Below are 16448 nucleotides of genomic sequence, written 5' to 3'. Positions count from 1 at the left end.
GCTAATCTTCTAAGATCACCCACAACCACTTCCCCTGCCGCTTTTGCTTCCTCAAGCAGAAATCGGTGCATGCGAAAAACAAAGTAACTCAAAGAGGACTAGGATCAATGAGGTCTGGATGGTTCAGCTCCCGATGGTAGATACCACAGGTGTCTATGCTCCCACCTAAGTCAATGGAAACCCAGGCAATGGAGTCTAGACAACAATTCAGCACTCCCAGAGTGTTGTTCAGTTGAATTACTTGTGAAGCGTATTGACTCTGCTGAGAGAAGTTTTAGATATCTACTTCACATGGAGATATGGCAATCTGAACTAGATCCTGCCCTGATTTCCAGAAGATGAGTGTCTAGTGGCAGAGAAGTTTGTATTTGCTTTTTGCTTTCAACTGAACACAGACTTTTGCAGACATCGAGAAAGCACAGGGAAAGAAGGAAATGCAAAAATGAGAGAATATAATGTATTTCTCCAACTTGAGAGAAGCCTTGTCCAAGAGAATCTGCACATATTCGTGACATCTTTCTCATCTAGGTATTCCCTTATGTTGAAAAAGGAACAAGCTTTTTCTGTAATGGAAAAACTGAGATGGCCTCCCTCCCCATTTCCATCTTTGTTTAAATGCAAAACTTGTCATAAGTTATTACTTTCACTCCTCTGTCAAACATGGTTAAAGTTGTCCAAATGTTACAAAAACTATTAGTGGACAAACTAGACAGATATACACACATACATAAAGAAATGGGGCTTAGGAAACCAGACAACAAATCTCTGTTCTCTCCTCAGTTGTGAACAGATTTAGTTAATATGTAAAAAAGACGAATGATGTGATTTAAGAAATAGCTCCTTCCTTTTTTGGAGTGGAGAACCCAAACTCAATGCACTTTTTGCCCCTACCACAATGATGGGGAGGGAGTTCTCCGTAGCTGGTCACATCTGAATTACTCACTGCAGGCTCTCCTGACAGTCACCGGGGAAAACTGAGTTGACTCACTCTTCCCCATTGTCTACAAAAAGAAAGCCAGAGACTAGCAGAGATCTGTATCAGTCCAGTGAGATGAGACAAATCTCATCCAAGGGTGCCTGTATTTTTCTTTACGCAAGGTGGAAGCAGAAAGTGGAAGCAGAAGGTGGAATCCAGAATCAGAATGTTTTAGCAAAAAAAGATGAAAGATGTCCCTCCATGGTGCTAGAGGCAGCAGTGATCAGCAGAAGCTGTACCCCAGCAGATGGTAACAAGTGAAGGGCCAAGACTGCTCTGCTGGCGCAAGTCCTGAGCACATCCACAAACAGTCCCACCACATTTTTCTTCTCACATCCCAGCGTTTAATGACCATTCTGGTAGCATGCTTCTTCACCTTTGAGGAAAAAGTCTTGGGAAGCACTCTCTCATGAGGTGTGGGGGCTCATTTTCAGTGTAGAAGTGGGATGTCCATTCTCAGACTTGAGGACACAGCCTGAATTTTCAAGAACAGCATACTCCAAAAGTCAACTTGGGTAAAATGCGAGCAGAAGATCCCACATCTTTTATTTCTTTATCAAAGGTGTTCTCCTTACAAGTAAGATGCTGATCAGTTTTGATTTGTTAAAGATACCCCATCTGCTGGTTAAACCAACCTCTACTCTGATGACTGATTTTGGCAGTCATCCTTCAGCAGCAAATCTCTGGTACTACAGGTTTCAGTGACCCGCCCCTACCTTTAGCCCCTACAATCTTCCATATATAACCAACTCATTCACAGGCTCCAGCTCTTTCATGGGCAGTTTTAGCTGAAACAGTTGATGAGGCTAGTCTTTCTTACTACCTATCCGTGCAATCTTTCTCTTCGAGAAGACCACCATCTTATAGCAGTGATATCAACTGAAATCAACAATAGGATTTATTAACACAGCAATAAAAATAGCACGAATGCTTTATTTTCACTAAAGGCAGGAGGTATGAATGAGGCTGTGGTTCAGGAGCTCAGTAATTCAGATATTAGTGCTTTTTGTGCTGGGGAAAAAAAAAAAACAAACACCAAACACTGCTCACAAAACACCACGCAATGCGGTGTTATACTCACTCCACCAGTTAAATTTTGTTCAGAAAAAATAGCTGGGTTAACCTTTAGCCCTGTCATTCAGTACTGCCATTGCTCTTCATAGGCCATAAGCTTTGTAGTGAATTTTCAAGGCCACGGGACCGAGCTTTGTTACTCTTGCGCCTGAACTTTTCTTGGCCTGCCTGCAGCTTTGTTTTACTTGGTTTAGTTGTGACTGCAATTTCTGTAATTGGCCAGGTGTCTGTATCTATTTTGTTTTCTTTTTGTTTGTGTGTGGTACAACCACAGTTTTGCACAGATAGCAGTAACAAGCAGTTATTCTATATAGAACGAGATATTCACCACTAATATAATGACTTTGTATAGAGAAATACAACAGCCTGGTATGATAGCAGAGGCCTAGAGAAGTGGAGACATAGGATGTGGCAAGAGGAATACAGGCATAGGATGAGAAGAGATGGGGCACAGGCTTGGTGAGTTGTTTACAGCCATGGTCTCCAAGTGCCACTTCTCCAGGTAAAACGAAGTTGTCAGCGTCAGTTAAAGAAATGCAGATCTGGAGCTGGACAAAACTGGTTTTAGGGGTAAGAAAAAGAACAAAGAAATAGTATCTAATACCCATAAAAGCAACCATATATACAAAAATCAGATGTAATGTGGAATTGCAGACCAATGAAGAAAGAGATAGGTGTAAAGTTGTTTTACCAAACATACTAAAACGATCCCAGGTGGATCCTACAGTAAGGAAAGAAGAAACCATCAACATGAACCTTATACTTCTCCCAGCAGAGGACTCCAGATGCTGACAACTTGCTGTAACACCCACCACCACCAGAATAAAACCAGCAACCGTGGGACTCAGAGCAGCATGGGAGGGGCGAGCGTAACACCAGGAAGAGGGGTAGAAACTAAGAACTGTATGTATGACAGTTTTAACTGCATTATTATTCTTTCTTTTTCTGTAATAATTGCATCTGGACTAATAATGATTAGACTTTCAAAATTTCAGTTACACTAACAATAATTCTTTGCTATATAAAGATGTGCTGCCTTTTTGCCCGTGAACAAGATTTTGAGTGTAACACCTTGTACAGGCATGTAGTCTCTTTAGATCACAGTAAATAAATCCAGATAAAAATGGTGTTTTATTCTAAACAGGTGTTGCCTGTCTTCCCAGAACAAAATAGAAAAAACCCATAAACTCATGTTTTACTAACTAGTTCAGCAGAAATATGACCACATACCCACACCTGACCCAGATCAAATTTGAACCATTGTGTGACCTAATATTAACAATTCTGGAGCCATGGCCAGAAGGCTACAGAAAGGCCAGATCTGTAAAGTGGGAGCATTTGTACAGAGCTAACAAAATGAAGGGGTTATGGACTAGAAAACTGCTAACACTTTCTCTTCATCAAATATATCAGGGTTTAGAAAGCAATGGAAAAGAATTCATGGAGCAGAGAGGCAAGAGAGAAGCAAGGAAAAGAGCTACCTTGAAATCACTGGAAAATTACTGAGTGAGAACATTGGCAAAAGAAACTACAGATGGTAGGAAAAGGAAAAACAAATACTTGAAAAGTTTCACTGATTTTTTTGTTCAATTAGTCCTAGTTACTGAGGCTATAAAAGAGCCAGATGGTTTTTAGTTAAAAATGAAGACAGGGGTAATTACTGTGACTGTCTCTTCCGTATTCTCACTTCTCTGGGTTATCCCAAACACCTCTACAAACCAAGCACTTCATTACTTTCCTGTTATCCTCTTCTTCATGGTGGAATGGGCTTCCCATGGACAAATAACCAGACCACGTTTTTCATGTCCTATTTTACAACTACGTCTTGTATATAACACCTTATCAGAGTGACCTCTGGAAGGTTTCCGATGCATTTCTAATGTATGCTTGCTGGTTTTTTCCTCAACTAAGCTTTCTGGTAATGTAAGCCCTTTGGTGTATGTATCAGGTCTCTTTTTACACTACCTGATACCCTCAGCACTGAAGAGCCAGTAACAGTAAAGCAGGTCATCAGGAAAAGATTCATGAAAAAGAAGCTGTGGACTATTGATTCTGCTGAGCCATTCAAGAGGTGTCATGACCTTTCCAAATGCAGTTCTTGCCTTCGTACATGAGCTATAAAAGAATTAGCAAAGGAAGGGAGATGATAAAACATCAGAAATAGATAACAAAATATGTTTGAGACAGGTGTTAATCTATAACTGAAGTCATAGCAGGAGTACAATCACATAACAGATAGGAATTGGGTAATTTGACATCGTCAGGTCATCCTCAGCCTTAAAATTCAGGTTCAGTAATTGTGTCTCTGTTGTAAATAGCCTGTAGTTAAGAAACTACATGTACAACTCAAAACTGTCTAGCAAATAGACTGTTAGTCAACATAACATTACCATCTCTCTTTAGAAAAGGCAGTGCTTGATGGGACCCAAGAGAGTTGCGTTCTGAGCCTAGCTTTACTGTTCACCAGCTGTCAGATCTTGCCTCATCTCTCCACAGCAGTTCTTCATCTCATCCTTAGACTTTCTCGCTCTTCACCCAATCTCTCAGCAAAGAGTCTCAGCACTCGACTGCACATCCAAAAGCTTAGTAAAATTACCCGCCCGGCATTAGTAAAAATAGAGTAGTCCTGGCTTAGGCACTTGTAAATAGTTGGTCCCTGGCTCTTCAACGCAGAAATCATCACCTTCTGCATCTGTATAGCAGCTAGAACCGCGGCACCCCAAATTCCTGCGAGGCCTTAAATAGCAATATAACATTAATTACAATAAAAGAAACAGGTGAGTGATATTTTATATTCTCAAATGGAAAATACACTTAGAAAACAAACACATACACTTTTATTGAATGGTCAGAGCCTGGACAAGGAGATGTGCGTGTGCCTGACTGGGGAAACTTCTAAGACTGAAGGTCTCACACTCCAAGAGAAGTAGGAACAGTTTCTGCTGAATGCGAGAGCAGAAACGTGCATCCTAAAGATTGCTACTAAAAACAATTCCCAAGTTCTTCAAAGGTAATGGTTTCTCTTCACAAGTACACTGCGTAAATTAAAAGCTCTGAAGTCTTTTTGATTGAATGTTATTTTCGTTATTTTCATTATTTTCTGCCCTAAATCCTCAGACTCTAATAAAAGATTCTCCTCACTTTGCAAACATATATGCAGGCAAAACTGCTCTTTATCTTCACAATATACAGTACACAAAAAAACTATCTCAGAATGGACTTCAGTTGCAAATAAGTGTTATAAATTATCACTCACATATTAAAATCAATGATAATGAGCCCGTCTGGAGTTGCTAATTGGTTCTAGGCATAGTGTTAAGTTTCTCAGATGCAAAAAACAGTTCATTATCAACACTCAGCCTGCAACATACTTGTCTTTAATGGTAACAACTCCTGAGAAATCCTGCTTCACACATATAAGAAATCAAATGCAAGAAGTGCTCTCAAAGCCCATGAGGAAAATGACAGCTACTCACATTTCACTGAACACCAGAACTGGTAAAAATCTTCCCTTTCAAACCCTAACTTCAATGACTCACCACAAAACAACTCAATCAGCAAAGCTCATACATCTGGTAGCAATGCGGTGCTAGCGAGCCCTCCTCAGCCAACAGCTTACAGACCCCACTCCTTCCAGCATCACTCTCACCCGCGGGGAAAGAATTCCTTCACTGTAGCCTTAAATCAGACCAGGTATTGACAGAACCTTATTTGAGACGAAGGGGGGAGTTCATACCTCATGGAGCTATTGCTTCAACAGACCTTGCTGCACTGATTTACACAGAGTTTATGTTTTCAGAGTTATCCCTGCAAACATAAAGACAAGGAGCATGATTATTCTCATATGCTTCAGTAAAAGTGCAATGCATAGATCCACTGTGTCTGCAGACCTCTGTGGATGATAACCGCCAGTAGGGAGGTGGTAACAAGAAACCAGAAAGTGGTAACATCAAACGTTGCTCCAGTCATGTTGGCAGGAAACATCTGCCCACTGCCTTATCTCTTTCTCTCATTTTATACTGAGGTTGAAATCTCACTGACATCTCCTACAGCAGTTTCTTTATAGTACAATCACCTCCACACTTTTGCACAGGCAATACAAATTTACCTTCAGCAGATCTAACAGAAAGCCTCTTAGATATCTTATTGGACTGTTGTTCAGACTGGGCTGTAATATGCTTTTTCAGATAACATTTCAGAGGAATACAAAGAGATATATACGTTCATTCAGAAACTACGGCACATAATCACACAGATTGCATGAACAAAATGCCTAACTGCTTTTAATGAAAAGTAAATATCTGAAGTTTGACATCACTGTTTTCCTAAAGTCATGTGTTCTGCTTAAGTCATACATGGCTTTATCTGGCTTTCCTTTCACAAAAGGAAAGATTATGGTAGAATTTTGTTGGCTGTTACTTTGAATTCCAAAGGTCAGAGGGTCCGTATGCAATTTCAAATTTAAAACAAAAACCCCAAAAAACCCACCCAGAACTCTACCTACGAATTCATTTTAAGAGTGGTCTTTGAAGAAGTCTGATTAACTAGCACAGCTGAAATGTGTTTATCACTCACTCACCCAGGATCCCCAGGCCATTTTATAGATATAATAGCAGTCCATAACACTGGGTAAAGCTTGCTCTTCTGGACATAACCGTAGTGTAGCTCACCAAACCTTAGAATCAGTGTTTTACCTCACTCCTTTTCCTGTCTCACGGGTTGTTCCTGGCCTGACGCTGCAGACACACAAGCGCTCCTTGCAAGTTGCTAGTTAATACCACTGCAGCTCTTTATGAGTAGTTGGCTCACGGTCATCTGTCTTCCATGAGAACAGGATGCAAGGGGAAAGTCCATCCTAAATATTGACCTTTGGAGACCACAGAGAGCTGCAGAACCCAGTGCTGTGCCACCCAAACCCGGCACTGGGTGAGATGGCTTAGACTTTAAAAGCAGAATAGCTGTTTCAGCACAACTATGACTGCAGCTGAGCTAGTTAGCTGTGACTTGGTCATTTGAAACTAACTCAGTATTTCCACATAGAGCTGGGGATTTTTTACCACGTACAGACAGCTATAGTGCGAGTCTCGTAAAGAGCTTTTCAAACATTTTTCTAGTTGGCACAGAAAGTAGGTAACATTTGTCTAGTTATTCCCATATCTTACTCAGGGACCACAGGTACTGCACATTACTAGGGTCTATTAAAACATCAAAGCAACTTTCACTGTCAAATGCCACTATTACCATATCTCATCTGCATTATTAAAAGACAAATATATATATGTTCTTTAAGGCACTTATTCATGTGAGCAACCTTACGTATAAGTAAACTCTATCAAGCATGTCTTCTTGAAGAGTTAGAACTTAAGTATCTCTAGAAATACAATACTTACTTAACTTCCAAGCTGGAGCTGAGAGAATCCAGATAATGCACTGCTGTATATATTTAATACTAGCACCTTTCCAAGTCTTCTTGCATAAAACAATTCCGTCAACTACAACTCAATAAGGCTTCACATTGCTAGATAACCGTGAATCTGGGATGAGTGACAGATTCTACTCATTTTTTTGTTGTTGTTCTTTTTAAATAAAACGGATTATAAGAACTGATGACAGCACCCTCGCAATTCATTGTGTTCCTCACATCATCCCCAAAAGCTAACTTTTTCTTTTTAAACAAAATCACTTAGTGAAATATGTCACATCTCTATAGTCATAGGTTAACAACTCAAAGTTGGTCTAGCTATTAGACCACAATCACAGAGATGAAAATAAGTATGTTTCAATGCATACAAATAGTCCCATTAGCTTCAGAGGGATTGTTCTGATGCATAAAATCAGACTGCAGTGCAGCTTTAATGAAAAAAAAAAATCTTAAACGAAAAAACCCACTGAAAATGGATCTACAGTCGAATTCACAGGAAAATTATTTATTTGTGCAGAAGTATCACTGGATTTGCAGAGGAAGCTGCTAATAAACATTCTGAAGGTCACATTCTGAAGGCCTCTCTCATTACAAGAACCTTATTTTACTTTCTTACAATTTTGCCCTAATCTTAACCATTTAAACTAAAAAGTTTCACAGCATACACCAACTCAAGATGAGAGGTTTTTTAGTAATAAGTGCAGATGAAAAGCATTTATCTATTTCCAACACCCAGCTAGAGAAAAATGTATTTTGTTTGGAATACATCAAATAAATGGCTAGCTTGCTTCTACAAGTTCTAGATGTTGGAGCAGAGGCTTGAAATTCTGAAAGCTTTTGGATAAGCTTTTTTATATCCCAAGAAATCTGTTCAATCTGGGCCTTTTCAGGGCTTGGAGGACATAGCCTTTTGCATGCTCAACAGAAACAGATTTATCATCTCAATTTCCCAACGGTTCCATCTGTGCAGGGCATGCTGCTGAGAGGCTGAACAGGAGCTTCCTTGTAGCCATTGGCTCTTCTGAGGTAAGCTCTCTTTTGTGTCTCTTACAGTAACTGACCTCCAGATGGGTCCAAGTTGCCTCAGTTGATGCAGAGGGAAAAAGAGTATATTGGGTCAATGAGGTAAGGGGGAAAGAGGCCTGTAGGCATTTGGCAGGGCACAGGTAAACTGCACAAGGAAACCAATACAGAGAGCAGAGAACAGAACAGTTTGATGAAGGAGAGTGAAATGAGGATGAGGAGGCACAAAGGACTCAAGAAGGAAGAAACCTGAGTGCAAACTGGGCACTGCCTGACTGGGGAACAACTCTGCAGACAGGCCTTGGGGGTCCTGCTGGGGAAAAACCAAGCATGACAGTACAGAGATGCTGACAGCAAAGAGGCCACCAGCACCCTGGGCTGTAAGAACAGTGGCAGAGCCAGGAGATCCAGGGAAGGATCCCCCTCTACTCGGCACTCATCAGAGTGCTTCTGGAATACTGCATCCAGTTTTTAGCCCCCCAGTACTGATAAGACATTGATGACCTAGAGGGAGCTCAGGGAAGCGCCACCGTGATGGTGGTGGGGCTGGAGCACCTGCCTGTGAGGAGCGGCTGGGGGAGCCTGGAGAGACTGCTTCAGGGGACCAAAAAGCAGCCCCAGTGCTTATGTGGAAGGTATCCAGGAAACGGCGATGGGCTGCCCAGAGAGGTTGTACAGTCTCCGTCTTTGTAGGTTTTCAAGACCAGACTGGGTAAAAGCCACGAGCAGCCTGCTCTGACCTCAGAGCTGCCCCTGCTGTGAGCGGGAGCCTGGACTGAGGGATGCTGAGATCCCTTCAGCCTGAGTTACCCTGTGGTCCTACGACCTGGGCATGGCGAGGGCAGCCAGAACGGGACAGAACAACCTTCAGCCACCAGGTCATCCTGCCTCCCAGGCCCTACCACGAAACCCAGGGTCTCCCGTGCCACCACCCCTGTCCATCAGCCAATGTCCTCCCTTGCTACCCTATTGCACTCTCCTGCAAGAAACTCACATCCCAAGTGAGATGTGCTTTTGAGTCACAAAATTCAAACTTCTCCGATAGCCTGCGGAGGGGAGGAGGAACAAGAAAGTCTCAGCTTCTGTGGCTTAAAGACCTTGGAAATTACCCACATGGCATTAAAAATCATTCAGACTGCAAAGTCAAGCTCTCAGAAAAAGCCATGAGGACAAAACCACAAATGCTCAACACACCCCATGAAATGTCACTGAAAAACCACACGATAAGGCCTAGCTTGGGAACAGCGGTGTCCAGGCAGGCAGCTAACGCACCTGGTGCCCTCCCTGCCCTTCCAGCTAAAGCTCGCCCATACTGTTGATTTCCTAAATCCATTCACTGCAGGCACCAAAGCCAGGTAGCACAGCGTTGGTTATTTAGAGAGCTTTTATCGAAAGGCTGGTGCAGGTGGCACCGCCTTCTCTTGACTAAACGCCTGTCAAAGAAACCGGCTTGCCCGCAGTCGAGGGGTGCTCACGCCTGCCAGCGTGCACTGCCACCCCGAGGCCACCCCAAGCGCCGGGTCACCCCGCAGGGTCATCCCACCGGCGGGGAGACGCCAGAGCCTCCTTGCCCACGGAGGGAGAAAATGGCACCAGCTTTATCCCCTCAGTTTCCTTTTCCTTGCCGACCCCTCTTCGCCCTCTTCCTCTGCCCCCACGCCCCGCCATGGCTCTTGCTGACGAGGGGCCCCTCAAGCCGCCGAGCCCCGCGGCAGAGCGGCAGCCTGCGGCCCGGCCCGGCCCCGGCCCCGGCCCCGGCCCCCCGCGGGCGGCGGAGGGGGGCGATGGCGCGGCGGCCGTTACCTGGAGAGGGAGTCGCCGCTGGGCGGCCGCGCCGCCGCCGCCGCCCGCCCGGCGCCGAGGCTCTCGCAGCTGGAGCTCTCCTCCATGCCGGGCGGCGGGGCGGCCCCGGGACGGGGCGGGGGGGGGCGGGCTGTCTGTCAGCCGAGCGGCGGGCGCCCGGCGGGGCGGGAAGCGGCCATGTTGGCCCGGCGTGCCGCGCGGGGAGGGCGGGCTGGGGCGGGGCGGCGGGAGGGGCCGGGCCCGTTGCCGCGGGGCTGCGGGGAAGGGAGCGGCAGCGGCAGTGCCTGGCCGGGCTCGCTTCCCCTCAGCCCGCGGTCCCGGCAGCCAGGGAGAGGGGCGGCCCCTTTCCCTCGCCGGGCTGAGGGACGCGGGGGAGGGGGCCGGGCCGCCGAGCTCGGGCGCTGAGGGAGGGAGGGAAAGGGGGTTATGCCCGGCCTCCCCTCGGCACACCCCCGCCTCCCTTCCCGCAGCGTGAGCCCGGCCGGCGTCCGGGGGCTCCTCATCCCTCCAGCCCAGGGGGAGAGAAGGCGGTGAGAGGCGGTGTTTGTTCATGCGGGTACAGAATTGGCCACGATCGCCCTTTCTGGCCTCCTGAAAACCAAGGGAAGGCGGCAGCTCCCGGGTTCCGTCCCCGCGGCACGGTGGTCATTCCTAAGAACAAGGGAATGGTCTCTCTTGAGGATCCCCCTTGAAGTCATCTTATTTGTGTTAGGCTTGCCTGCTAGAGGCTCTGCGGAGACCCCCTCTTGTGCTGCGTTGTGTACCCGTAACAAAAAACAGTTGTGCTCCTGAAATTTTTAATTGCCCATATCTGCTCAAGAATCCCCTTGGAGTTTATCTCTCAACCGGATGGGGCAGGAGCTGTGGAACATGGCAGGTCAAAATCACTGGAGTCCACAGCATGCCGGCACGGATCCTCTGTGTGCTTGCAGGGAGAGAAGTTACCCGGCTGGCAGCTGGTGTGCGTACGTGACGATTTGTGCCCGGGAAGGTTTGCAGTCACAGCTCGGTATCAAATGTTCTGCAGGAAGAGCCACGGTACGTTCAGTTCCTTGAAGCAATTTGGTGAGCGAGAGAAAAGCTCTTGGCATTGCTTACAAAGACTGGGGAATTGCATCTTAAGCCTCCCATACCCAGCGCAAAGGTGTCTTCCAAATGCACAGCTGTTTTGGCAAAAATCTCAACAGGCAAAGAAACAAATGCTGGGGACATGTTAGTAGGCGGGTGGGTTTCCAGTAAGGCCTGCTTGTTGGTAAAGAGAGCACCCGATGTCATGAGCATCAGTCCAAATGGACCTCCCTGTTTAAAACACTACCTCAGAACGACATAAACCCTGTATGTTCTAAACATCTTAATACTCCGTGGCCATAAAATGGTTGCTGAAACATCATCCCTCTCTGTGCTCCAAGGAGTAAATTAGCTGATGTATCTCCTTCTGTTGTTTCCCGTTTTGTTCCTGTCATCAGAGTGTAACTCCAGAGCAGTTTAAATCTCGCAGAAGCCCATGAACACGAGCAGGATGCTGAAGTGGGGTTGCAGCAGCCCCGCCTGAGGCTGCACAAAGCAGCTGTGAAATTGCCTCCGTCGCTCTTCCCTTTAGTGTGTATCGGCTGCTGTTGAGCAAGCTTGATGTGGGATGGTTTTGAAGCTGGTTTAAACTTGAAAACACAGCTTTGTCGAAGCAGGGTTTTTTCTGTATTTTTGACTTAATATTCTGAATGAAAAGTTTATAAATTGGCGAATGAGTTTGTCTAGTGGGGGGGGGTTCAGCCTAGAAAATTGAGCTTCTGGAGGCTTTTCTAAAATGAAAACTGTTTTCTGGTTAGAAGTGAGATTTTTGTTTTAAAAAAAAGCTAATTGCTAGTGTTTTATTGCAGTGTTAAAATCCAAACAAAATGCTTCGACGTTATTACAATGAAAACATCGATAGACCTGTGCTGATTTTGTTACAGCTGTAAAATTTTTTAAAATGTTGATTTTTTTAAAATTTCTTTTTCTGTAGTTAGGGGCAATAAACCTTTCAGAAGTACTATTTGTTAATGCAAAATGAGATACTAACGAGATACTATTTCCACACACCCCCCTGCTTCTCTTTAGCTTTCCGCCCCCACCTAAGTCTGGGCGAGGAGACCGCGTCCTCTTCAGAGACAAGTGGCGAGGGGGTGCTGTAGCAGCAGTAGTTTTGCATCTCTGGTAAGCAGTCACGCAGTTCCTGGGAGCCTTTTCCCACTGGTGTGCTCTTTTCCCAGCCTTTCTGAGGACCGAGTTCCTGATGGTAGTAACCCTTGGGAGAGGTCAGCGTTGTAGAACTAGCAGAGAGCAGTGCAGTCTCCCTTTCAAATCTTATTGGACTAATAGCCTTGTAGTGAGTTGGTGTTACCTCTGTTCCCTCTACTAAGCGTAGTTTGGTAGCGGTGCAGTTGTTTAAGAAAAGTCAAGTAGGAATAAAAACAATATATAAACCTCCTTTGCTATGTGAAAGTATTAGAGTGCCTTCCTTTCTTCCTAATTTGGTATTGATGTGGCATCTGTAAGTAGTTTATTGATGAAGTGCTCTATTTGCTTTTCACTGCCCTGTTTTGTTCTTGGTCATATCCCCAGGGCCTGTGAAACCCTTTAGAAATTCCCACTGGTGCTTTGTAAATGAGAACAAAGCTAATCACCTCCTGGATCTCTCCTGCTGCTGAAAGAAACTAGCAGTCTGCTCAGTGAGTCTTTTTGTTCAACAATACCACATTTTCAAAGTCAGTCAGAATTTTTTCTCTGTGAAGTGAGTTACCTCAGGGCTCTTAAAAGTGATGGAGAATTAAATAAGGCCATGACATAACCAAAACCAATTAAGGACAGTTCACAAAACTGTTTTATAACTACTGCAAAATAAGCGTGATTCAGTCTGTTAACCTACTTTTGCTTGCCACATCCATTACCATTATCTTACAAGTATCATAATTTGTTTTTTTTTATGAGAGAATGTTCTGAATGTTTATGAGGAAACAGTAAAAGAAAATCAACGTCATGGATAAGTAATAAAATTATCTGTGTTCGTCTTTAATGCCATGTGGCTGATACAGCTGAGGTAAATGATATCTCAAAAGAGAGAATGGCAAGGAAGTTCCTTGAATCAAAGGTGTGAAAGATTATTTCCAAGAAAAGGACAAGCAGACATCCTTCAATACTTTCTGAAATTGCACGTGGTTATAACTTTTGTTTATAGCACACAGGAAGTGTGAGATACATAGTCTGGCTTTCTTAGGTGTTTAGAGGCTGTCAAAGTTGTGGCAAATACAGCACAAAGAGGATAATTTTATGTACCATGTAAAACATGATTAAGTGAGGGGAAGTAAAACTTTTGCCTCAGTCCTTCAGTGTGAAAGGGAGATAGTATTGTGTCCATTGTATTTAAACTACGTGTCTGTTGAGTAAGGGGCTTTCTAGCTCTGTGTGTATGTGTAGTCCATACATCTGGTATATGATAGATGAATGTGCCGAATGTTACAAATCCAGATGTTCCCATCCCTGGAACTCCCCAGCTTTGCTGCTGCACAGCCAAAGACAGGCCTGTCACGTCTCACATTGTGAGCGCAGTGCTCCCCAAAGCTGGGGACGGTCACACGTCCCAGGCATCCTGGCACAACGTGCTCATAGGGGTCTGGTGCGGATGCCTGGTTGTGGTCTGTGACTCCTTGATTAAATGTACCTGGAGCATCAGGTGCCAGAGCAGAGGAGGAATCATGCTTCTACAGTGGTCAAAGTGTGGACCATGAAGCAGGACCACATGCTCAAATGATTCTGTCTAAGAAAGCATGCTCCCCTTTGTCATAACCTGCCCTTACATGGTACAGCTCATCAGACTTTTGCCTTCCTCCCCTTCTTCTCCATCACACAACCCAAGACAGTTACTTGAAAGGCCTATAAATAACAAGGGAGCAAGAGCCCTAATCACTTCTGAAAATGGTCGCCTTGTCCTCTTCACTCCTGCCCCAACGTTAAAATCATACGCATTCTAAAACTAGCTCTCCTTACTGGAGCTCTATGGATCTCCCATATTTTCCCCACTATACTCATACATTCCTGTATCCTTGCCGTTAGCAAATGCATTAAATAATTCATGGCAATGGCAGCTTCACACACTGTGCCTTCCTCTCTAGTAGTCCACATCAGTGAGTCCAACAAATTTGCAGCATGACTCAGTCCCATAATTGTTCTGAAAACCACACAACCAAAGACACCCTTGTCTCTCCCTTTGATTCACTAAAATGGTTCTCAGATTTATTACGTTTTCTTGTCTCCTTGATGTACAGCTTAAGGGCAGTGGGCAGCCAATAAAAGATTCTCAGCGCCTTGGGAAGGGCGGATTGTCACTGGCGAGATCCTACTGTGATGTATGATCATCAAATCACACTGGAGGTGGCATGTGTTTCTTTTGTCAAGCTCCATCAGCTGATAAAGTATAAGGTCAGAAACAGCGAGAGCTTTGGCACATGCAGAGAGGATGATGAAGAACAACGTGCTGTGGCTGTGATTTGGAGCTAGAGCTGCTTGTGGTTGCAAGAACATCTGTTACAAGATGGTCATGGGGCACATGCACGGATTTGGTCCTGCTGATGCATGATGCCTGTGCCGTCGAAGCTGGAAACTAGTCAAAACGATGAGAGGGACTTACAGCTACACTTAAATTGTCACCATGTCTCCAAGATTACTGGACTTGAGGTTAACCTGATCAGAGTGGTCACCCTAGCTCACCCATGATGTGGTTCTTTGCAGGCTGTGATGGCACCCTGACAGCGCTTTTGCCTTGCACCCCCCACATGTCTGATAGAAGCAGGAGATGATGATGAATTGGGCCTCTGACACTTTTTTTATTGTCACTTGATTGCTTTTTTTTATGCAGTCATGCACATATTGGTGCAGGGTGTAACAGGGAGCTCTGGACTAAGTCTGGACCTAATGCTGCATGCTATAGCGTGCTACCTGTTTACAGAGCACTTCTGATGGGCAGAAGATTTATTCTGCTTGCTGCTCTGCCTGTGTAGTGCTTTCTTGTCCTCACTCCCACCACCAGCTCATGGCTGCTCGCAGAGCAGTGAGGCGTTAAATATCAGACAGGCTAATGAGTACATCAGGATCCATCTCAGTGTGTGGCTCAGTGTGTACAGACCACTGCCTGGAGTCAGGCACTTCACCCGGCTTTTAATTGCCTTATGCTTTTACTTTTTAATGGCCTCTGCAGATACTGATTTATTGCAATGTACTGTAGCTTGCGTTTGCTTATCGCTGAGCAGTGATGCCAGTGCAGTCCAAGGCTGACAAGGTAAGTACATTAGTGCTCTAGCAGGCTGTGAAGTCTGAAGGTGCAGGCACCTGGTTCTGGAGAGCGCATGGCTGCCTCACCTGCCGTGTGCTCCATTCCTCAGGCTCTAGGGTCAGGACTTCCATTACATGCTGCAAAACATATTGTAGTTTTAGAAGATCAATTTTTAGTGTCACTTCAAATAAAGTAGTATAGTATCTTTCCTCCTGAAGGACTAAATACATCACAGCAGCTGTCTGGCTGTCTACATGTTTGGACTGCAACACTTCAGCAGCTCCTTGCCATCTGTGTAATGGTCTCCAATCTGGCAAACATGAAGTAAGAGTTACTCACAGGGGTTAAATTTGAAAGTTCTGGCACTTGTTAAACCACCACTGCTGGAAATAAATGTGTTTCCAGAACTTGTAGGGTGATCAGGCAGGAAGGAAGGACATGGGGGCAAGAATTGGTTTTGATATTGCTAGCCGTTAGGAGGGGGATTTTCTGAGATCCCAGCACTTGTGCTGAGCAGTCTCATTAAGATCAACAGGGATAGGTGTTCATATGCAGGGTAAGAGTCTCTGTACCTCTTGGATCTCAAATCTTTATTTTACAGTCCTGATCTATACACCAATTTTCAAGCAAACAGTCATTTTAAATACAGGTAATTTATGTCTAAAATGTCTGGAATAGTATTGTCTTTATCTGTCTTTATATTGTGTATATGTGCACAGACTTCTCAAAGTGAGATCTTAATCTACCACTGGTGTATTTAATAGCTACAATTAGGGAAATGTTTAAGAATATTTGATTTTATCTAATTTATGCTTCTTTTTCCATTAAGGAAGATGTGCATTTGT

At 44.6% G+C, this 16448-nt stretch overlaps 1 protein-coding gene across 1 annotated transcript in view; it reads right to left on the bottom strand.

Annotated features, from left to right (window-relative positions):
- The window catches only part of MTMR2 (myotubularin related protein 2), a 62361-nt gene extending 51952 nt beyond the window's left edge, over positions 1–10409 (bottom strand). The window contains exon 1 of the mRNA XM_075140107.1: positions 10299–10409. Coding sequence (XP_074996208.1) covers positions 10299–10384 — 86 coding nt within the window. The 5' untranslated portion in view covers positions 10385–10409. The remainder of the gene's footprint in view (positions 1–10298) is intronic.
- Positions 10410–16448: the final 6039 nt, after the last annotated feature.

This window comes from Calonectris borealis, chromosome 1 (genome assembly GCF_964195595.1).
Source record: "Calonectris borealis chromosome 1, bCalBor7.hap1.2, whole genome shotgun sequence".
In the NCBI taxonomy this organism is placed as follows: Eukaryota; Metazoa; Chordata; class Aves; order Procellariiformes; family Procellariidae; genus Calonectris; species Calonectris borealis.
Note: the sequence above shows the minus strand (reverse complement) of the source record. Positions and strands in the feature narration are given on the sequence as shown.